Genomic DNA, 24,419 nt, shown 5'->3' on the forward strand with positions numbered 1-24,419 from the left:
CTCTCCTACTCACTCTGCTTATGCAAGGCTGCAGGGAAGGGAAAGAATGGGAAAGGGGGGAAAGACTCCTGTCAGGGGTACCAGAATGGAGACAGTGACATGTGAGCCCTGAGCCCTTCTGAAGCCACCTGAGGAAAAAGCTGCAGCAGCAGCAGCAGCTCTTGCATCTTGATGCTCAGATGGACCCGTTGCTCAGACAGAGCAGCAGTGCCAGAGGGTCTGCAAATATATGGTTCACATGTTCTGGAAATCCCATCACTTTTGGTAACCCAAAGGAGGTGCCCTTCATGACCTGTCATGCTAAACCTTTTGCCAGTTCCAAAGGTCAGTTCTAGCCCCTAAAGCTGCCTGAGAAACTAGTAGTGCCCAGGCTTAGGAGAGCTGTGAAAGCACTCATGGTTTGGTTTTATTGATGGTTTTATCATGCTGGAGCCCAGGATGAACCTTGGAAAGAGGCTCTCATTTCACTACATTGAAGTCCTGAAGCCTTCAGTACAATTAATAAACCTGTACAAGTTTGCTGTTGCTTTATATTCCATTATTAATCTCCACCAGGCTGGGTAGTTAGGTTCTTAGTGGAGTTCTGCTAAAGCTGACTGGTGAATAACAGCTTCACCTAATGGACAGATTTTAGGTCTCAAAGAACTGACTGGCTGAAAAAAAATTAAAACCTGTCAGGCAAAATTTAAAAGAAAATAATTGTGTGAAACTGGGATCACATATTTTTCAGACCTCCAGGTCATCAGTAACAAGGGGTAAGAAAACTCTAATTTCCTCCCATGCCCAGTTCAGGGTAGGGTTTTTCACTCAAGTCCACTTAGAATCAAATGAAAACTTGAATGTGTGTCTCTCAAGTCCTGGATCAGTGAATTCCCTCTCAGCTAAGCTAGACAGCTCCCTTTTTTAACTCTCTGTTTTAAAACTTTGTCAGAACTGACACATCATGAGAAAACTCTTTGCCTTTGACAGTGCATTGAAAATGTCCCAATTCCTTCTCCCTGTGATATTCTTATCTGCTTTCGCTTATTTGAGTTTTGTTGTTTCAGGGGGAGTTTAAAGTAGAAAATAAGATTTTTAGAAGTATGTGTCAGTGCAGTGTGTGCCTATCTAGGAAAAGAGAAAGAATATACTGAAAACTATGGATTGCTCAGAGCCAGCATTGGCCACAGCTTTGAAAAGCTTTTATGTAAAGCAAAAATGTGTTTGTTAGGATTCGGGAAAACAGGTTTCCAGCTATAATCAGATTCTAATTTTAACAGAATGCTTGAATTGCCAAAGGGCATTGCACTGTATTTATTGATTCTGCTTTGTTATGGGTTTTGCTGCTTTGTAAAACACTGCATTTGGATGCAATGTTCAGATGTGATAAAAAGGCTACATTAATCAGCAAAAGACCATGCCTGAGAAGTTTTCAGAACAGCAGTAGAAAATTTCACCCAGAAAAGCTCTTTGTCCCCAGATTTGTCGAGCCCAAGGAATGGTGGTTTCTCCAAAGCCCTCTGCAGCAAGGAAAAGAGACCACATGCTCCTGGACATCCCCCCATTCCACCCCAACATCCCATAACCTACTACAGATATGCACCTAAGTAAGGCACAGATTTTTTGGGTGGTAAATATCAAACCATAGCTGGGAAAAATCTCTGTGGGTGGAAACCACACCCATTCCAGTCTAATTTAGTCTAATTTGCCCTTCCACTGAGTGGGAATTAGAGGAAACACATAAGCTGAGTTTTAGAAAGCTTATCAGGCAGCTCCAGGTCCAATTAAGATCTTTGTGGGACTTCTGGAAGTCCTTAGACTTCTGGCAGATTCTTAGAGTTTTAGGAGAGAAACCTGAAGGCATCTGTATGAGTAGCAAACCCATACAGAAAATTTAATTCTTACCATGACCCTGCAAGCTGCCTCCTCTAGCCAGTCTGGGGCAACTCACCTCACTCTGGTAATTTTTATTTCTATACCTGTAAAATAGGAATAAAAGGGATCCAGCAATCACAGCTTAGAGAAAGGATAGTTAGAGCTGAGAGAAGAATACTGAAATGGAAAACATTGTCTATTCTATGCAGTACTATAACATTATTCAGAATAATTTAACAACTTTAATCCACAGATTTTTAAGGCCAATTGGAACCACTGTCTGGTGACCAAAGATTTAATTTCTTCAGCCAAAGACCATAGGACTCCAGAGCTCCAAAAGCTGAATTAGAATATATCTGGTGGTGCATCAGGAACCACAGCCTCTCTAGACTCACACCAACCACAGTGTGGCTGAAAATCTGTCTCCATTATTGACAGATTGCTCTTGTTTCTGTCTCATGGAGTTCATTTTCTGTTTTCATATTTTGCTGACTTCTCCCACAACATTTTCCTTAAATCATCCTTGAAGATTTCAATTTCCAAACTGCAAAAGAATCCCAAAGCATCATGAATAACAGCATGTTTTGTTGATAAAATAAAAAGGGTTATGATGAATAACACATTCTCTTTATGTTTGTGTAAATTTCTTGATTAAAATGTGGCAGGAGAGAGAACTGTCACCAAATAGGCAATTCCAGTGATGATGATATATTTTTCACATAAAATATATTTAAAAGATAAAGCCTAGCTTTAAGAGAAAACCTTTATAATTAACAAAAAATGAAAATACAATGATGCACAGCTTAGGACATGGGTAATAGCTGGTTGTCCCTGATCTCAGTCCCCACTGGCTTTGCTCAGCTGCTGACCTGGGAGCGGGCAGCATCTCTGCACACTGTCAGAGATGAGCTCTGCCTGGCTGGAGACCAGCCAGTGGCTCTCTCTGCCTGGTGGCAAGCCTGATGGAGGCTTCAGAGGCTGAAGTCTTCTCCTCAGAGTTCACAGATCTCTCTCCTCTCTCCTCAGAGAGTTCTCAGCCCTTTGCCAGATCTCTCGACTTTGCTCTGTGGGAGCAGCTGCACTTTCAAAGCCAGGGCAGGACATGTCTGATTTTAGACAAGAGGAGCAATTAGTAATTAAAAATAATAATCTTGAAGTGTTTGAGTTGTATTTTCCTTGATTGCCACATGCACAGAATCTTAATCCCACTGATAAATCTTGTACTTTTGGCTTCAACATACTAATGCTTTCCTACTCCAGAGCAGGCTGGAGTCCACAGCCTGGGTTTGTAGGTGGCACAAAGAATTTCCCTGACACCTGACCCAGTACTGCTCATTCCTCCATGCCTGGAACAGGCACTTACAACTCTCAGAGGAAGCTGAGCATGACTTTGCTGCCAGCAAATTGTTTTAAAGTGAATTTTAACTAGTTAGTCACATTTTGATCCCAGGCATTCCTCGAAGACAGACATTAGAGAAAACTTGTTTGCAGGCTTTGAGCCATTTGTCTCAGATATTCTTTTTTCCTCTCAGGGTATTAAAGCCTGCTGAGAGTCCAGGCTTACTTAGAAGTTAGTCTGATGGTAAAATTGATTTTATGTGTTAGAGTGTCATATTCTGCTCTAGCATAGGTTCAATGAAGGTATTTTGGTACCTCTCTCTCGGATGAGCTTTCAGTAAATTTCATATTAACCTACAAAAATAATAAAAGCTCATTGTAAAAGGGTTATGTTATCTGAAAAGGTGAATTTTTTTCCCCTCAGTTATCATATATGGAGGCATTTTGATGGACCAAAATGAAAAGTTTTCATTAAAACATTCACTGATAAACTTTAGTATGCTGGAATACCATTCTTACACCCTTCCTACAGTTACTGTCTCTAACATCACAATTCAATCAAAAAATAATAATTTAATTAATAGCTACTTAAAGTAGATAAAGAAAAATAATGCACTCATTTCCTTTCTGTTTTTGTGGATTCAAACTTCAAGTTTTCTCTTCACTGCTTCTTCTGGATTAAATGCTACATATTGTTAATCTATGGATAGGCAAACTGACTTTGCTATCACACTTTACCAGTGCAACCCTAGAAATTACTGGCAGATGAAAAATTGTGGAAGAACTAAAAAGAATGAAAATTGTTATTTGAAGGTTAGTGAAAAGAAGAAAGAACAATATGCCAAAGGGAACATAATTTATCAGGTCATGGATTCTGTCAGGTTAGGGACTACAGTCCAAAGAGTATTTCAGCCAAGAGGCAGGGAAAAGGGAAAAGGTAAAGAAGTTCAATCTCCAATGTTAATTTCAGTTCCAAAAATTACAGGTGTCCCAGGTTTGTAACATTGCCATATAAATTACATATTCATAATTTTATTTGTATATAGGGCTTAATGATTCTGTCCAAACCATAGATTTGAACTGAAATCTGCTACAACATGCTGGGTGCCACATTGCTCCAGCAGGAAGCAAATCTTTCCTAGAACTGCCTTCAGGTGCAATATCCCTCATGGCCTATACTTAAAAGTCATGTCTTGACTATTAGGGATTCATCTCAACATGATTTTATCCTCTTCCACCTGTACAAGACAAGGTCTTGTGTTCCCTTCTGGGAAGGACACATCCCTGAACTCACTGCAGGGGCAGTTCTGTAGGCCCTTCTTTTCACAAATTCAGACTTATTTCAGAATAGTCCCAAAGTTTCAGGTTTTCCAAAGCTGGCCCATGGCATTTCAGCCTGGCTCTATGTTGGTCACCAAAGCACTGTGCAGACACATTCAAAGTGTTCACTGTGCTGTGATTCTCACTTCAACACTTCCACAAATAGTAATATTGTACATTTAGTCAGGATCTGTTCGAGGAAAATGCATCTCTAATGACTATCAAAATACAAAGGCAGTCAAATGTTAATGCTCTTCTTTCCACCCCTTTGTCTCACACTGCTCTAAGGAAGCTTTATAAACCATGCTGAGGAGGGGAGAGTCCAGCACTGAAAAAAGTGCAAGATAGGCTCTTTTATTTCTTCTTTCCTGAAGAGAGAACAGCCTCCACTGAAGCAGGGAAACAGAAAATGAACCTCTGAGGCAGTCATGCAAAATTTCAGACAGATCCTTACTCGTGTGATTATGTTTAATCACCGTCCATTTCCTCTTCACTCTTTAACTAAATAATAAATATGGAGTGGCTTTTTTCATTACCATATGAGCTAGAACTGGTCCTGGAGCAAATTTGAAAATAAGGGGTGAGGCTTGAAACCAGAGGGTTTCACTGATTTTAAATATGAGGCACCTGTCTGTGTACATTTCTAATCCAGTAATTAATCCAGCACCTTTTTATTTTAGGAACTCTCAGGAGTAATTTCCACATCTGAGTGTAGCACACATCATAAATCCACTCCAAATGATTTTTTAATTTGTCCTTTCCAATTCGGGTTTGAATTGACATTTTGTTCTGGTTGAAGTGGCATCTACAGATGCCTTCTCCCCTGCAATTAGCTGAGATTAAGCAGTTGGAGAACCAGCACAGCGAAGATCAGAAATGCTTATAGTTACTGATGTTTTGATCATACTTAACAGCAGAACAGCAGTAGGCTGTAGTTTGTGACTTTAAGATGCATAAATAAATATATTTCTGTGACTGCATTAAAATGATCTGTAGCAGGCTGTGCCAGCAAGTGGACCATGTTTTTTACTGCTAACAAGCAGCTTATGTGCTGAAGTCTGTCTGCAGCTTCAGTGCAAAACTCACACAGCCTCATCTCTTCCTTTGGTTCTATCTTCCTGTGCTGCTTAATGACATGCTAAAAAAGAACTCAGTGTGTTCCAGTTGCAGATTTGGATTTATTTAATCATTGGCAATCTGAAAGTATGCAGAGCTTTGGGTTATTAGTATCTTATATAAATGCCACAGATGAACCTCTGGAGCATGTGTCCCAACCACCCCGGCAATGTGAGCAGCCTGAGACAGGCAGAACTGCTCAAGGTTTGAGTCACCCCCTAATGAATTTAATAGCAGCTGAGCAGCCAAAACCCCTTATCAGAGCTGTGGGAGTGTGTCCTGGGGTGGGTGAACACTGGCCACAAATGCCTGAATCCTATCAGGCAGCGCCGGCTGCTCAGCTGCAGCCTGGGCAGGGTGCAGGGACAGGGAGCAAAGCTGGACACACGGCTGAGTCCACGTGAGCACTCAGGGGCTGAGACTATCAGTGCACTTGCACACCTCCAGTGCTTTTTAGAAACTTAATAGTTCAGTTTCTGGCACTTGCAGTCCAGGGTTGAGATGCTATGAGAACAACCAGTTGTAGAGTGCTTTGGCCTTTGTATTTCCTGTGGTCCTGGGAAGATCAGATAAATAAATGACAAATTAAATAAACAGATGCCCCAAACTCACAGAAGTCTTTCATATCCCTCTCCCCAAAAATTTTTGTTCTAAGTTTTAAATTCCCCAGCTGCTCAACAGCTGTTTACAATCCTGCTGATCTTTTTCCCCTGAGCTTGTTCCTTATCTCTGTCAGCATATTGTGGGATGCTTTGCCCCTCACTGAGGTAACATTTATGTACTGAAATCAAAGCCACATAAATGATGGGCTGCTCATCTTATCCTGCAGTCACTAAAATTCCCTGGCAGTTACATGTGTCTTTGCATGCATAGAAAATACATACACACAGAATTGCTTGAATAAGAGTAATCTAGGAGATAAAGGCACCTACAGGGGAGGCTCAGAGCAGGAGCTGAGAAAGAGAGGAGAATCAAGAGAGATGGGAAATGGGAAAAGTGTAACAAGAGAAAATATTTTTCTTAAAAGTTGGAGAAGGAAACAGTAAAAAATCATTTTATCTTGAGGGATTTCCACCAGGTGGACTCCTGTGGCAGATCCTTCTGGAAGGGTAGCATCTGTTTTTCATAAATAGTTGTTGAGCAACTTTAAATGAATTTGCATAAGAAGGAAGCATCATTATCTTCATTATACCTGTGGGAAAGCTTAGGAAAAGAGAACTGGTTTGCTTAAAGTTACACTTTACACCAGCTGAAACAGCAATAGGCTCTTGAGTCACTCTTCACTGCTTCCTTGGCAGAGATCTTGCTCTGCTGTGCCATCAGTTCTCAGTATGTGCAGACAAAGGCAAAGTGGTTTTGGTAGACATTTCTCACTGTTGTTCAGCTAGATTTGTTTGCTAAGTAGAAGTGATCACTTTCTACTTTTGCTGTCCAAATGTCATGGTACCTTTCCCACGACTCTGTATTTTAATTATAAAAGATGCTGCTCACCACTGTTTCATGTTTTTAAAAAATGTTTCCGCACAAAGTCCCAGGAAAAATATGGATCTGGTCCCAGATGTCTAATACAGTCCAAAGAGCATCCTCGGAATGATACTGCACTTAGCATCCCAGACAAGAGAGATGTGCAAGGGATCAGCACACATGGTCATGGAAATGGTTTTCTGACTGTTGGCACAACCAGAAAATCTGAGACATTTCTGAGACTTCCACATTTTTGCTTATTAATTTTTTTATTATTATTTCTCTATTGGCTGTTCCCAGCTTCTTCCACAGCTCAAGTTTGAAAAGTCACAATACTCCCAGTCAGGTGATTACTGCAGTGTGTTGATTTGTGAGGTGCTGACAACGAGGCACAAGGACCCTCCACATCCCCTGCTGCTGGGATGAGGTGGCTGCTAATGGGGATGGCAGTGCAACAACCACTCTTCCCCAAACTGAGATGCTGTAGCAGCATTACAGTAATAATATTTGCAAACAATATTTTGTATATGATGGAGATTGAGTTTGGGTGGAAACTGGTTTTGGTCACGGCCAAGCAATCCATTTGATATGCTGCTGACACACATGCAACCACCCTGAGGATTTTCTTGCTCCTCCTTCTTGTTCTTTTACAGCCAGAATACCCAGGGGTAAAGTAGCAGTGTAAAGACTGTAAGAGTGATTTTGATAATGAACTTCAGTTTTTCTCTTTCCATAATAATGTAGGTGAAGTTTTTTTGAAATGTCATTATCTTCTGCATTTACTGCATATCTGCAGAACTCAGTTCATCATGGTCCAGGACAAGTGCTTTAGCTGCTTGCCCTGTGCCACCCCAGGGGCCACTGCCTTGCACTCAAATATGTAATATTACAGAAGTGATAAAAGATCTTGGTACAACACAAGGCAGGAAAGTACCTCACTTCAGGGAGACTGTAGGAGGAATTTCAGCCAGCAATGAACAACTAGCAAGTTTTGATTTGCCTTTGATCTAGAGCATAAACCTTTAGCTTTTCAGAATTTTTCAGTGAAATTTTATGATAACAAATCAAAACCTCACTTCTGAAACTATTCAGGAAATGTCACTGAGTATCACAGTAAAGTATTGGACTGTTCTGCATCATGCAGCTGAGTCTTTGATGACACTTATTGAACCAAGATTTTTCAAATATTCATCCATCACAACTCAATTCTAAAATGAGAAATTGTACTGGTTCTTAAAAAGACAGAGCATCTCTCTTCTTTTTAAATATATAAGGGAAATAGAAGGGGAACATGAGCTCATGAGTGCTTTGTGTAAGCTTTGATGGATGCAAAAAGAAAACCATGTGAGAAGCTCCTTCCTTTCTGCACTGCGCTGCTTTCTTGGGCTGTTATCTCATCTAATTTTACATCCAATTTAAAGGACCTTCAAAGGTGGTTCTGTAAATGCAAGCTATGGCATCAACCCATGTCACCCTGATTCTTAAGACTTCCTAAAGCCTTCTGAGTTTACATTCCTTTGGAGAACTTTCCCACACAATTTCTGTAAACAACGTATTGTTTACATTCTTTTATGGGGGTGGAGAAACTTGATGTACTGGTGGTTTGTCCAATGTCTTTGGAGAGGTGGCCCATTCACTCTCCAATCCAATGTCACCCTTGGGAAGATATAGAAGACAGAGTCAGATAATAAACGTTCCTTTTTTTACCTTGCAAGCAGCAGGTGGTCTGCGTTGTGCTTTCACGTGTCCCACAGCGACAAACCCAGCCTCTCAGTTCCTTTCAAAAAAACATTCAGTTCCTGTCATTCTTGTGTTTATTTTGCCCAGTGAACAGCAGCAAGCACATAGTGAGGAAATACCGTGGGCACCTGCGGACGAAGATCGAGTCTGGCGAAGGGACCATCCCCGTGCGGTGCCACAACGCGGCGCAGACGTGGGACGGCGTCCTGCTGGGAGAGCAGCTCATCACCATGTCCTGCACTGACAAAATCGCCAGGTACGTGATGGATATCCCTGGCAAAAGTCTTTGCATGTGGAAGCTCCATGCCACAGAGGATTATGGTGACCAGTGGGAAGCAGCCAGCAGGTGCTGACGAGCCCTGCAGGAACAAAGTCCTCCTTTGTATGCAAAAGCAGACCATAAAAATAGGAGGGAATGTAAATAGGACATTTTCCCAAATTCTCTGTGGGTCGTTAGTTGCTTAGTACAGTGTGACAAAAAAATAAACTATATTTGCAGGTTTTTTTGCCAATAGAATTTCACTGTGCAAATAAAATACATCCACTTTGCTGTTCTTGGATCATTTACCCCAAAACTTGCAAACCAGCTGTCTTACAGATAAACTTAGCTGGTCTGCACCAAATTGAATTAAGTGCCCTAAAAGCCACCAGGAATATTTCTATTATTTTGAATGTCATTGAAGAGCTCTCATGTCACAGCCCCCTCTGTGGGTGTCTGCTATGCCCTGTAAATACAACATATATTTATGCAGAATAATTTTCATGCAATAAATATTTCATAATTATTCCCTGGTGACAAAATGTAAACACATTCACCATTCTCAGTTAGGGTGTTAATTAATAGCAAGTGATGGCTAACATAATCCAAAATCAAAATGGGTGTGCCTGGTTGCCTTATTGCATTATTAGTGCATATCTATACATGTATGTATATTTATCTTCATAATTTGTACATATGTATATATATGTATATAATGTACATTATATATAGAGATGCAATTCTACATATAAAATAAATCACATTATAGCTATAAAAACATAAATGTTATTATCAAATTCTCTGCTAGAATATTATGCCTAAGAACTCAGTTAAATTACATCAGTCAAAAATTTGGCCCAATTATTAAAGTCCAACGTAGACTTAATCTTTCCAAAAAAATAATAGAAATTTTGTTTAATCCAAATGCATAAATTCTGCTCTGAGCTTTAACTGGAATGACCTACCAAAGCTACATTAGTCTGTCAACTTAGCAAAGCCTGCCATTTTGTCACAAAAATGTAGAAGTGAACCAGCAAATGGAAATGCTACCAGACTCACAAAATCCACCCTCTGCTAAGCATAATCATCACAACTGTTGTGCTTGCGTGAAGGAAAAGAGCAACTTCTGCTGAAATGTTTTCATTTGCTCATAAGGAGATAACAGAAAACTCAGACTGTGTTTGGTGGATCTCCTCCACTGTGTGTAGATGCAGTTGGGTTTTCCAAATTCAAGCTCATATGGACTCAAAAAACTAGACAATTTTAAGTTCAAGGATAGAAATATCACATTTTCTATGGTTTTTAATGTCACTAGCCAGTGAATTAAATACCAGCTTTGCAAATGCTATTACATTTCCTATTGATGGGGATGTTGACAGCAATGCAAGTCTCAGGAGTTGGGTTTTCTCCAAGCACATCTGCTAAGCACTTTGAGTGAATCTTTTCATTGTTGACACACATCTAAACAGCATTGAAGTCTTTGAGGAAAAGAAGAATCTACCACAAAGTTTTGCATCTCTCATTATTGACAGTATTATTTCAATATTGTAAGAAAAACTGCACTTTTATTATTCTATTTTTATTATTTATTTTCAATGTAATTCAAATGAACTTGGGATTTTTATAGGTTAAAAAAAAAACAGCAATCATTATTCCCTACTTTCAACACCATACGTTGCAGTTAAAAAAGAGGCTGAAAAAATCTGCATTATACTTTATCTCAAATTTCAGTTTACCACATTAAATGCCATCTACAATAATTTTTAATCATTATCATCCTCATGTGTCAGGGGGAGAAATCAAAGGTTTCTTCACCTGTCCTTTGCTTCAGCAGATGTAGAACTGTCTTCTGCCTTCTCCTCTGGTCATAGAGAGCAGAGGCAGGAAAGGAGTTCAGTGGAAAAGGAGATTTCTCTGAGTGCCTTTCCCACTCCTGCCCCACTGGAGAGATCAGTGGATGGTGCCCATACATCATCCCAAACTGCAGATATTTGCCCTAACACATAGGTATCAGACTCTTTAAATGTCTGCAGGATGCAGGAATCTGGTTCCACATTTTCTGAGCTTGTCTTGCAGTGAGAAGAAAAGAGATCTCTGAAGCTGAAATTCATGTTTGTATAAGCAAGATTTGACAAAAAAAAATGTTGCTTGTATGCTTTGGATTTTATTGCTTGTAAAAGTCCCTCAGGAGCACTGTGCTATTAGAGAATGTTTCCTCTTGAGAATCTAGCCAGTAGCTGCTAAAATATACATCATTTTGCATTATTTGCAAAGGGCATTGCTATCGGAATATCAAAGTCCCAAGAATGCAGAGTTACTGAGAAAAGCGAATAATATTCTATAAATCATGTATCTAACAATATATGTTCTTTCTTGCTCACGGGAAAGCTATAAGCAGAGAGTGGTTTAATCAGATTTATTTGTTATTCAAAGACATTTAGCCATTTTTATTACTATCACCACAAGTTTGAGAGAATTTGATGCTTGGTATGCATTATTTGGGCTCTGTGGCTTTGTTGAGATCTCAGGATAAACACTCTGGTATCATACCTGTTCCCTCACTGAATTAAAGCACAAGCTCTATGGTATGAATAGTCATTCTATTTGGTTCAGGCAGGGCACTACGAGGTGAAATTCTGCAACTTCATTATAAAGAAGGTCACCCTAGATCTTGGTTGCTCCTTCTGGCTTTAAAACCTATGCATTTATATGTGTAAATTTAAAGTTTGGGGTCTGTGAGTCCCCAAATAAAGCACCCTAAGAGAGTGTCAGCTTTTTACACACATGACTCCTGTGAGGCTCACAGTGCAGCTGGAGTGACTTCAGGTTCTCAGTGCTATAGGATTTAGGATTAAACCACAGTTTTTAGCCCACAGTTCATTAATTACACTAACATCTTTTGACCTTCATTCTCATCTCTAACATACATTGTGTACATTTGCAAAAAAGCAGCAATAGCATGGGAAAAATAATTTTGAAAATAATCATGTTTGGGGGAAAAAATATGTAATTTAATGTTTTCTTGATGTTAATCATAACCTATATTAAAACCTTTATGTCGACAGAGACATTACAGCCCTAAGAGAATTTCAGCTTTTTGTGACAGCAAAATTCATACAATGGGCCAAATTAAACCTCTTTTAATCTCTGTTTCACACTGAGGCTGGACGCAGGACTAGCTCATACCTTGCTTATTACAAGGTCAGTGCAAGGTTAATGCTGCTGCTAATGGAAGTCTCTGCAGTCACTGTTTAGGGGCAGACAAATATTTGAAGGAAAATTGTCATATGCACACACATGCACACAGAGGCTTGCACACACACACACACACACATTTAGAGGGGAGAGAAACAAGGATATCCCTAGAGCTCAGCTCTTCTTTGAAGATCTAAACACAGTAACCAAAAGTTAGGGAGGCTCAGCTCTACATTCTGCCTCTGACCCTCAGAAATGTTCAGGACTGATACGTGTTCATCTGGTATGTGCCAGCTGCAGGGGTGGATTTGCAGCAACCCCAGGGGCACTGGCTCTCTGTGTCCCTGCAGTGACAGGGTCTCCAGGTGCACAAAGCCAGCCCAGCACCGAGTGTCTCCTCCCTGCTGGCTTCCCACAGCACACAGTGTGTGCCAGATTTGCAGGTAACAGTTCACATGGTTGCTATATATAAAATCAGCATTTCCAAATGTCTCTACTTCTTATTCCTGCAGCAGAAGAAATATGAAAGTCTGGGCAAAATATCAAAGATTTATGCACTTCTCTTTAGTCCATCACCCCTCTGGATAGACTTATAAGGGAAATTCAGAGTCTGTCAAAGAGGAGAGAACCTACCTTCCCTTTCTTACACTTTGTCCTCTGTCTCATGGAAACACTGCCTGAGCTTCAGGCCAGTCTCCTTCCACCATGGCTCATCCTCTAGGCTCACCATAACTCAGATTTAGCAGTGCACACACTTCTCTTCTGTGTAAAGTTTCCTGTTCCATGCTTTGACCTCATCAAGTTTATTTATCTCATCACCAGCCCCTGGGTTCCTTCTTCTTCCATGCAGGACTCTAGAGAAATCATTTCCCCCAGTGCTGACCCCCCAGAAGCAGCAGGGTGCTGCAGCTGCACAGAGAGCCTTGGTGCTGCCATTGCCAGCGGTTTGGCAGAGCCTGGCAGTGGAGCTGGGAGCACAGGGAGGAGAGCCCCCAGAGCACAGCAGACCTGTGACACGAACAGACATCCCCAGCTCCTGTGTCACCACCTCACCTTGATGTGTGCAAGTTGTTTTAGGATCACGGTGCAAGCATTCAACACTAGGGTTCATTCCAAAAATTAGTTCTTATCTGGGTGTCCCAGGAGAGAGTTCTGCATCGCAGTGCTCTTCCCCAGACTCTCTTCCTTGGCACACCTCGGCCAGGGGACTGGACCCCTCACACTCTGGCCAGGGCAGAGCACATTGTGGCTCATTAGATGTCGAGCTGATGTAGTCATTTTGGAGAGATGCCAGCCTTCTGTGCAGCAAATTTGCATCTAAACACACAAGGATTGTATAAACTTATTTGTAAATGGATGAGCAGTGGCACTTGTCCTCTTTCAGAGTCTCCATGCAGGATCCAGGCTGAGGAATGTACTTTGCATTGTGCAGGATTTGCAGGGAGCAATCCTCATAAACACTGTCTTTAAACAGCACATAAAAGCCAGAATTCAGTGTTTGTTTTATAAGCTCTGGCCTTAAATTGTTTTCTTACTACCACTTCTCAAAAGGTCACCTTTAAAAGACTGTGTATTTTCTTGCCACCAGGTTAATGGTCATCTGCTTCCTCAAACTTCACAAAAAAAGTGAAGTAAAATTCAGCCCAGAAGTAAAAAAAGAATATCTAAATTATCTCACCTACAAACCAACACAAACAGTAACAAAGGACCTCCAAACTTTACATTACATCATGAGCAGTCTACCCATGTCCTGTGGCTAAGATTTGTGGATTATCTGGGTCCCACAAGCTAGAGAATAAGAAGAAATCTTTATTGAGAATATGTTCAGAGTACTGTAAGGTAGTGTAGCCTTAAGGCACTGTTTCAGGATTTATCAGTGGGAGTCTGAAGTAGCATTTTATAGGATGAGCTGAGCACATTAAGCTGTATTTAAATGTAGCAGATAAAAATGCAGGACTAAAAGTCAGTGTTAGAAATCGGCATTCTTAGATCTGTTTTAGTTAGGCTGTCGACCAGAGTCATTGTTAACAGAAGGCTGAGCCTGACAAGGTAACTCTTAAGAAAAGCTACTTCAAAGGCTACATATTAATGCAAATGAAAATCAATTAGCACAGCTAGATCTTCAATTAGAGATGATTTGTGCACACGGTTTGTAATTCTCTCTCTTAACCCCTTTCTGTGTGACTGAGAGTTCAATTTCAATCTTTCACCATGAGGTGTGTTCCAGAGGACATATATAAACCACCCACTGTTAAAATACAGATCAAAAACTAATGCACTAGTTCCAGTTTCCAAACCAATAATAGCTAAATGGTCATATAAATAGGAACACCACAGGTGTCCTTCTGAGCACATGCCACCCTGAATAACAATTTATGTTGTGTGAAGCATAGCTGGAAATATTGGTAATAGAAACGGTGGTACAGGAGGTTAACAACACACCAAGTGGATAAGACTTAAAGCTCTTAATAAAAAAAAAAGTGTTTTTAAAAAAGCCTTATCAAAATAAGATTTGAAATTCCTCAGCAATGCTTTTTAAGGGGCAAGGTTTCCACAGGTCCCAAGAACACACTTCAGTCTCTGAGCATCCATGGCAGGTAGATAAAGTTCCCTGAGATGTTTTGAAGCATCAGGAGAATTTCCCCACATCCCAGTTACAAAGGTGCTCAAATGTTGGCCTTCAGGTCTAACTACGTCCAAATCAATGCTAGAAACACCAGCAAAGGGGCTCCAGCTGTCACACCAGCAATGGGCAGGGAGCCTTGTACTGACCTGAGCAAGGCTGCAGCCCTTTGCATCCCCGTGCCTTCAAACCCCTTCCTTGGTATTTTCATCATCTCTTCTTTTGGTCCAAGGGAGGGGCCATAGACAACTCATGTGGTGTTGCTCCAGGTGATGCTCCAGCACATGGAGGCTGTGCTGTGGTTATGACATGGGGACAAATTTCCCTGCACATCTCACTGTGGTCCCAAACTTTCAGGAGCCTGGGAACTGGGGGGGCTCTGCTGGAGGGTCACGCCCTGCCCTCTGCTTGTCCAGGACTGGGGGAGCACAGCATTTAATTAAAGAAAGGCTGCCTGCTCTGGGATGCCTCCCAGCTTGTCACTGGCATTTCTGTGATTGACAAACAGGCAAAAATATATTTGTTTAAGGATTATCTATATTGAAAACTGGACGCAGGATTTTGTCTTTGTAAACAGTGCAGTAATATCTGCTGTTTGAACAAAAGGAAGGGTATGCTTTCCTTCCATTTAAAGCTACAAAAGCTCCCATATTTGAGTGAAAAGGGGAGACACTCTGTTTTGTTTATCCTGCCTGCTGAAGATTTGGGGATTTTTAAATAAGATCTGTGACTAAGGGAGCAGTAGGTTGATTTTCACTTTATTGGAAGGGTTATTACAGAGCACATAGCATATGAGTTATTAGAGAGATGCATGTCCTTGAAAACAGCCCTTAAAATCTTGCACAATTAGGAAAATTCAGAATGATCCAGCATATTTTCATATAGCGAGAAAAGTCACTTTGATGTATTGAGAAACCAAAATGTAACACTGCATTGCTTTGAATAATAATTTTATTTTGAAAAGCCACATTTGAAGAAAGCTCTTTGTTACAGATGGGAACACAGCTACTTTCATGGACCAAAATTAGGCTACAGAGAAATAGCTTCTTCAAAATTAACACCCTTATTGATAGTTTCACTGTTGCTCAGATGGATCTTTCTCTACCATCTACCTACAAATAATACCATAGATTTTCATATATCAAAGGATCAAGTCAATACATTAGCCATGTGTGTTGGTCAAGGGATGAATAATACGCAGGATAAAAGACCTTCCCCCAAATATTTGTCAGTAAAATCTAATGTTTCTGCACAATACTGCACTGGCTGCTGTCTAAGGCTGGCCTTTTTATCCACAGAGCAACACCAGCATGAAGAACTGAAAATTTCCCCAACATGAATGTGGTTTTTTTCTGTGCTCTGAAGAGCATCAGCAGCAGAGCAAGGGTCTGGTTTTAGCCAGCTCAGTACAGGACCCATCTTTTTCTAGGACTTGTGCTGAGTTAGTGGGACTCACACACGTGATCAGGACTGCATTCCAGAGAGAAGCAACTATCTAAACACTCTGATAAACGTGGGCTAGACTGGAAAGCAAAGCTCCTTCTTTGCTTCTTCCCATTTCTCTGACCAGATGCTGCTAAGCCAGTGCTGAATCAGGAAGTCGCCACTGTACAGGTGGCAGTGCCATCACCCTCATCCCCTTCACACCACGTGGGGAACACCAGCTCAAAAAGACCCAACAAGTGGTGCCTTTCCTGATTTCTCAGTCCTTGCTACCTCAGGATGCTCTCTGGTTCTGGGACAGTCTCTTTTTGCACCACATTATCCACATCAGGCAGGACTTGCTCTGGTTCTGGTATTCTCTGAGAGGTTTCTTCTCCCTTGTTGTTTTTTTTTGTTTGTTTGTTTGGTTTGGTTTTTTGTTTGTTTTTTTAGTTTGGTTTGGTTTGGTTTGGTTTTTTGGTTTTTTTTAATCTGGTTGCTCTGTCCAATTTGTCTTGGAGTCAAACTTATTCCCTGGGGTCAAAGCCCACCATGGCTGATACAGAAGCTTCATCACCCCTACACCTTCGCGTGCCTTCTTTTGGAGTGGGAAAATATGATTCTTTAAAGGGACAAGTATTGCATCCAGAAGCCAGAAACTCTTACAGACTTCAGCAGATCTTACTCCCTTTCTGCCCTGATTCCCCAGGGTGCAAAAATGGGACTTTACCTTACCAGAGCACTGAAAGGATTAATTCATGTTTATGGAATGATTTCAATACATAGGGGGTGACCTGATCATGCTTATATTGTGATTTCCAATAATGTAATTCCATTGACATTTGAATCCCTTTTTACATTAATATGCCCAGAATTAGGGAGAAAAATATCTCTAAAGAAAAGACAGATCCCTTGTGATGAATTTAAATTACTTTGTAATTTATGACCTGAACACAATCCCTTATTTTGGTAAATAAAACTCAGATGATTTCTTGTGATGTGCATAATGCTGAAATCCCAATATTGTTGAACATATGTTGTTTTCAGTTTAGCTGCTTTTCTTCTCTCCTTCAATCAAATATGTAAGGCTTTTTTAAGGAAATTTTAAATGCTGAAAACAGCATTGATATCTTACAAGTTCCATCTGGACAAAAATATCTGTGTAAATTTTCTGCTTACCTTAGATGCTGGTTGAAGGCATAGTCCTGTTAGCTGAATTCAGCTCTGTTTCTTAAGCTTGCATTATTAATTTTGCATCATGATAAGTTATTTATTCAAAGAGCCAGCTAGTTCTTTCCTTTAAAAGTGATGTGATTTGCAGAAATGACCACACTTTTTTTTCCCCAAATGAAGTTATGCAAATCTGATCGACTAAAGTAAATGTTTCATAAAACCAATGACTGTTTAAATTGTGGGACTAAATTGTTTGTATATAAATATTACCTTTTATATTTCATTTGAATTTTATGTAGATGAACATATTACTTTAATGGCTGCATTTACAGAGGGAGACAGGGAGAGTCTGACTCTGAAATCCTCAGCAGCCAGATGGCTGCCTTTTCTTGCATGAGATTAAAAGATGTTTCTCATTCACAGCCCTGCTTCAGAGGCAAATTAATACAGCCAGCTAAATTGCTTGTGTTTTTGGAATAAAATTTAAAGAGAACTTTTAAAAGCAATTGGTGTCACAGGTTCCGAGAGCAGATTGCTCTCCAGGTACAGCATGCTGGTTTTAAACATTCAGTAATTAATGGAAAGTATTCCATGTTAATTGACTGCTTCAGGAAAGGGAAATATAATGACTCCTTATTAATCATGAAAAGAGACATACAGTACAGAGGCACTGCAATAATTGCACTAACGGCTGAGAAATGTTAATTAATGAAAAGAACAATGATGTAAGAAATTAGCACCATAATGCATGCTGCTGATGGAAATGCTGCTTTAAACACATTATTTAGCATGGCAGCCACTGGATGATGCCTTATATAGCAGATACCTCATAGCCTTCCCTTCAGCAGCTACTGAGTTCCAAATATTGCTGGTGTTTTGGGTTTTAATGAGCCAAAATATACTCTCCAAACTCCATTTTCTAAGCATTTTCAGTTTGAACTCCTGAACTCAAAACTACTCAGACAGACTGACAGTGTTCAGCTTATGTAAAACTATTATCCAAGTGTAAGAGAGCCTGTTAGCATTTGTGTGGTGGGAAACTTCTTAGATGAGCTGAGCTAAATAGGTGTGCCAAGAAGATAACTGCATCATGACTTCTTTCCCCTTTTTAATTTTTCCACTCATTAACCAATTAGCTGTCCCCTGAAGAATTTAGAGGCAAGGAGGCTGTCATATTTGTGCCTAGCTTGATGTAAAAATTCGTAAGTTATTAAAATGCAGAACCATTCTGGCAACTACTCCACCAGCAGTAGCACAGAGGTTTCAGTCATCAACAGGTGGAAGCCCCAAGGTTCCCACCATCACTCTGCTGCACCTTTAGGACAGCAACAGGGTGAGATGTATCCCTCACTCTGAGCACTTTAGAGAAGGTCGAGCTATCAATTACAAATAAACTTCCTAAAAGCTCAAGTCTTCTCTTCTTTTTCATATTCAGGATCAGGATTTAATTCTCATGGATGTCTTCATATCTTCATGGTAATTTCTGCAAAGAAATGTCAGCCTATGAGACATTCAAAGATTTTGGGGGAATTTTGGCCACCTAAGTCATGTGCTATCTTGGCTGTATGACATGCAGATGGTACTTAAGCAGCAAATAAAGGTAGAATAACAACAGCTCTCATTGTAGCTCTAACATTGCAAGTGAAACGCTATAGATGCAGGGAAAAAATAAAGTTCTGTTAGAGACATGGTAAATGAACATCCATTAAGCACAAAATGCTTTTAGAAAGAACACCACTTGATAGGAAGCCTCTGTTTGCAGCAATACAAGATGGAAATACATCCCTTAAATGAATACCACCACAGTAATCTCAAATCCTCCTGAAGGGGCAAGCAGCCCATGGGTGTATAATAACCCAACAATGCTTTCTGTATCATAGGACAGGGATAGGAATAGGTTCATCCCTCAACCCTCCAACCCATGTGCTGCATTTGCTGATTTTCCCAGAGTAGCTCCAATATGGCCATTCCTCCACCCATGTGTCTTATTGCTTCCAAACTTTTTTTCAGGTGGAACATCCTTGGGCTCCAAGGCGCTCTGCTCAGCTCCTTCATCGAACCCATGTACTTGCACAGCATCATTGTGGGAAGCCTCTACCACACTGGTCACCTCTCCCGGGTGATGAGCCACAGGACAGAGGACATTGGTCAGCTGCCAGCTTCGTACCGGCGCAATCAGCTGCTTCTCAGTGGTAAGCAAACCCCTGCCTGCAAGGCAAATAATCTCTAGTCATGCTGCTGACCAACAGGCATGCTTTTTGTTTGCATTAACTTACACCTTTTTTTTCCTTTCCCTGAAGAATATGGATTTGTAGAATGAAGAAATCAATGTGTTTAAATCCTCTTTCAATAGCAGCAGCCACAAAAAAGGATCATTAATAGCTACAAGCTGACTAGGAAAACAACCACTGTACACTGAACACTCAGAGTGGAAACAAAAATAGTATGACTAAGTAAAACATTTCTAGAAACCAGAGGGAAGCTTTCAGTAAATTTTAGGTTTAACTGGCTTCAGATCCTCATGAGGCATGTGAATGCTGAGAGACACCAGTTCTGCACTGAATTAGATCCTTATTTTAATCTTTGATAATTGTTCTGTGGGAGGATTCCCTGAGACATCAATATGATGTCAATGTCACAGAGCTGGGAGGTCAGGACATTTTAGTAGAGTACCCCATTACCCTTCTAAGTCCTCTAGGTTCCTCAGTAAGGAGAGTTCTGGTTTATACCTTATCTATTTCATGGAGTTGTTTTTTTTTTTATATGTCCTTGTGAAAAAATTTGTTTGACTGGGGCAGAAGTGATAGTTTAGCCACTGGGGAAATTCTCAGGTTCTGTGTGGTTTAGTACATCTGGCAAGTGTAATGTGGATGTATGTGTTGTGAGGTGAACAGGTCAAAAGGCTTATCCTTTTCTGACCAGCTGATCTCCAATTTTTAACTCTTCAGTGCAGCTGGACAAAGACTGCAATCAAGTGAGTAGGAAGCTGTGATCCACACTCTCCTTCCAGTTTATGTCCCCACCTGTTCCTCCTGCCCTGGTCCAGCATGGGCACGGCTCAGCCCCCTCTTCCTTCCCACATGATATTGTGGTAGGGAGGAAGGAACCCACAGCTGGCCAGGAGATATCTCCCCATTTCCCAGATCTGGTTGTTATTTTGACAACACAGCCCTGGCTGGGAAAGCCACTGCATCTCCCACTGGGAAAGCAGACCTCATTCTGTGCCAGCCCTAGCACACTGTAAGTGCACTCATACATTAAGATCAAGGCACACACAACTTCCCTGTGTCTGTAGGATGTACGTGGAAACTCGCTTCAAATGTTGAAGGATTGAGAACAAAAAAAGGGATTTTATTAGAGTTTTCACCACAGAACAGCTATTGCTTTGCTGGGTTGGCCTTGCAGAGTAAAAGCAACGGGTCAGACTTGGCCAAAGTGTGCCTGTATGTATGTCCAAGAGTCGTTGCCAGAGATTTCAAGGGAATAAGAAATGCATCAGAGGGGGCCCTTTATTACTTTAAATATCTGCATGTTTCTGGACTTCCTCCTTTCCAGAGGTTTCTGTTTGGAAAAGCATTTCCTTCGCTTTTTGGTTGTGCTTGTGGGTTTTCCTCAGCCCAGGAGAAGTGGTGGGAGGAATATCTCTCTCTCTCTATCTCTCTCTCTCTCTGCATTGTGTTTTGTCTTTTATGCCATTATTTGTAATCTTGTCTCCCTCCACAAATGCCGGAAAGGTGATGGTGATTAAAATTTACTTTGCTGAGGCTTGTGCTACAATTCTTTTTCCTGGGAAACCCTGCCAGCAGCATATCCAGTGACTAAGGGATGGGCACTTAGAAAAAGTTTCTCCAAATGCATTAGAGACCAGACCTACACAATCTCAGCCAGGCAACTCCACCTCCAACATTTGTCTTGGACATCAGGCCAGCCCAGGACTGCAGGAGTCCTTAAATTATAAGGTTGTCAGGTATTTTGCCACTTGATCATAGCAGTACAAGCATTCCAATGGAGAGGAGAGTCATAGTGTGTGATGAGGTGTACTGAGATTAACTCCTTGGCTCCACTGAAAAATAATCAGTGAGGTTTTCTACTCAATTTTCTACCAGTCCCAACCAGATGGAGCTATGCTCTTCCGCTGAGATTACTCTTGGGTATAATTTTTAGAAGAAATGCCTTTTTAAATCCTGTCCTTTTAAGAGTGAGGCTCTTTTAAAGGGTATCCTGATGGGTTATGAGGTTTTTCTGGGAGAGAGAGGAGAAAGAGGACAGATTTCAGTTCACATCCCACAGTACTCAAATTCATATTATTTGTGCAAAAACTTTTATTTTTCTTTCAAATCCAGCTGTCTTCTGTTGTACTCTTTTTTGTGGGGGTTTTAAGAAGGATGTTTTGCATATAGGAGAGACATTAACCTAGATTATTTGAGTATATATATCTAATAATAATATATAATTATTATATATTACTATCAAAATAAATCAAAACAATTATTTGTAAAAAGAAAAATATGGAATAATTTTTTTTTAAATTATAAAAATATCAACAATCAGGGAATATATCCATGCTCTATATTTGTCTGTTCTGGCTCTCATGCTTTTTTCTTTAAAACTTCTTCTTTTGCATTCAGAAAAGGATGTGAAAATATCTTCTATTTGCTTAAATACATCTACTTACATATGATAGCTGGGAAGAGAAAGCACGATAGCCAAAGGAGCCCAGAGGGGTTTCCAGGCACTGGGAGCAGCCTGGGCTACTCTCACAGCCCCCATCTGAGGAGCACCCACAACCTGCTCTCCCCTCTGTGCAGCCTTTCCTTCTCTTCCTCTAGTCAGGGATTTCACATTTTCATTTATTTAGTGTCCTGTGGCAACTTTGCATGGCAGGGTGTTTGCTATCATGCTTTGTGGCACTCATATCCTCTAAGCTTTTGGGTGCTATCTTGACAGAGAGTGGTGCATAGTGTCAAACAGCTGATTTTGATCTGTTTGCATCTTGTTCTGTGTAGAGACACTCGAGCAGTGCTGCAGAGCTATCTGATTTTCAAGCTCTCCGTTTAAATCCTGTTGCCTAGGTGAACTGGAATTTTAGATACAGCCTGATCTGTTATCTCAGGGGGGGAAGGAATTGAAAGAGGTATTAATATGACATGAATGTGTTTACAAATCCTGGGTGAGGTTATGACTTAGCTGTAATTCTCTTCTACACATGGTAGCAAGTTCAGTCCCAGTGACTGAGATTATTTCTGCAGTTACAGCTTTGTCACCAATACAAAGTGAGTTTGCCATATCATTTATTCCTTCCAAAGGCCACCTTTCTCTCTGTGTGTGTGCTAAGTTCCATTTGGCTCTAGAAGCTCCCTCCCAGGGCAGAGGGGACGGGGAGAGAGGGGGCATGTCCCTCAGTGGTATCACTTCTCGTGATGCTGAGAGACTCCAGGCAGGATGCAGCAGCTGCCTGCAGAAGCAGCATCCTGGCCAGACAGACCCTGCACAGCCCTCCACTTCTCCCGAGGTGTCTTTCAGGATCTTTCCAAGCTCAACACATTCAATGGTGGTGCAGCATTCCCACAAGCTCCCATCTCCTCCTATTCTGCCTCACACTAGCAGATGCTCGTGGCATGCATCTGTTTTGAAAATGAGATTCTGGGCAAGAAGAGCACTTTGGAAAGGAGGGGCTTTGATCTCTTTTCTTTAATCTCCTTCTCTCTGAACAGCCCATATTAGCACTTCTCGCTCTCTGCAAAAGTTCTTTAAAACCCTCTCAGCAGAAAATGCAAGGGACCTCTCTCTGCTGCCCTCCACCCAGCAGCAGTGCAAGCAGTGAATGAAACCATGAGCTGTGGCTGGAGCTGCTGCAGGCAGGAGCTGCCATTTGGAATCACAGACCCAGTCCTGGCACTGGCCTCTGCTGGGTGGCTGTGCCAGGCAGTTCCTGCCCACCAGCACAATCCTCACCTGCTGCTCAGCACAGTGGCTTTTGTTGTCCAGGTCTGCAGGCTAGTGGCCCACACAGCAAATTAGCAGAGGGACACAACAACTGGATCCAGACACATTATCCAAGGTCCATGTTTTCAAAAATATTCAAAGTGCTTCAGGTCACTCTGAGTTTTCCAGCCTTGGAAGCTCCCAGTGTTGATTCTTCACTGCAAAAGCACTAATGAACAGGGCAAGGCAGAGCTCACTTGTTTGCATTTGTGCTGTGCTGGAAAATAAGCCAACCACTTTCTTTATTCCTCTTATTTTCTTGCAAAGACTAATCATTCCCTGGTTTTAGGTGCAAGAAATGAAAAAGCAACAAGAGTCATGGAAAGGCTGAGCTACACCAAATAGTTAAAAAGAGACAAAAACTTACCTGATTAAAAATAACTCATGTATACACCCCTACCTGACCTTGTAGTCCTGGTCTGCATTTAGAGCCAAGGAGATCTCACCCATGAATGCATTGGCTCAGTATTGGGCTCAGATGTCCAAAATTCGCCATGTGAATGACACTAAGGTCATGCAGTCATCCCAGGTGACTGTAAACATCATTATTGCAGCTGTCTGAAATTATATATGATTCATTCCACTTAAAGATGTCCCAGATATCACCATTAGAATGCAACCTATCTGTTTAAGAAATTGGTGCTCCAGTACACATTTGGAATCTTGCAGGCAGACACAAGGTGGGGACCAAGAGTGTTCTGTGCAGGTCTGTGACATCTACAAGGTCATTATTACCTTGGATCTAATAATCTTTCTCTGTGATGATGAAATGCATTGTTTTGTGTTTTCTTTCTTGACCCTGGGGTCAAGACATCTCCACACATCAAAGGCCCCAGGAGTTAATAGCAGATAAATATGCAGGACTGTGGGAAGATCACCTGAAAGAACTCATGACCAAAGCACTGTACTGCTTAATTCCTTGTAAAAACC

General features: G+C 41.0%; 1 protein-coding gene across 1 annotated transcript in view; it reads left to right on the plus strand.

Annotated features, from left to right (window-relative positions):
• Positions 1-24,419, plus strand: part of ADARB2 (adenosine deaminase RNA specific B2 (inactive)) — a 311,538-nt gene that overhangs the window by 281,684 nt on the left and 5,435 nt on the right. Inside the window, exons 7-8 of the mRNA XM_021528821.3 lie at positions 8,920-9,088; positions 19,515-19,696. Of these exons, the coding sequence (XP_021384496.1) occupies positions 8,920-9,088; positions 19,515-19,696 (351 nt within the window). The remainder of the gene's footprint in view (positions 1-8,919; positions 9,089-19,514; positions 19,697-24,419) is intronic.

Source organism: Lonchura striata, chromosome 1 (assembly GCF_046129695.1).
Source record: "Lonchura striata isolate bLonStr1 chromosome 1, bLonStr1.mat, whole genome shotgun sequence".
Classification (NCBI taxonomy): Eukaryota; Metazoa; Chordata; class Aves; order Passeriformes; family Estrildidae; genus Lonchura; species Lonchura striata.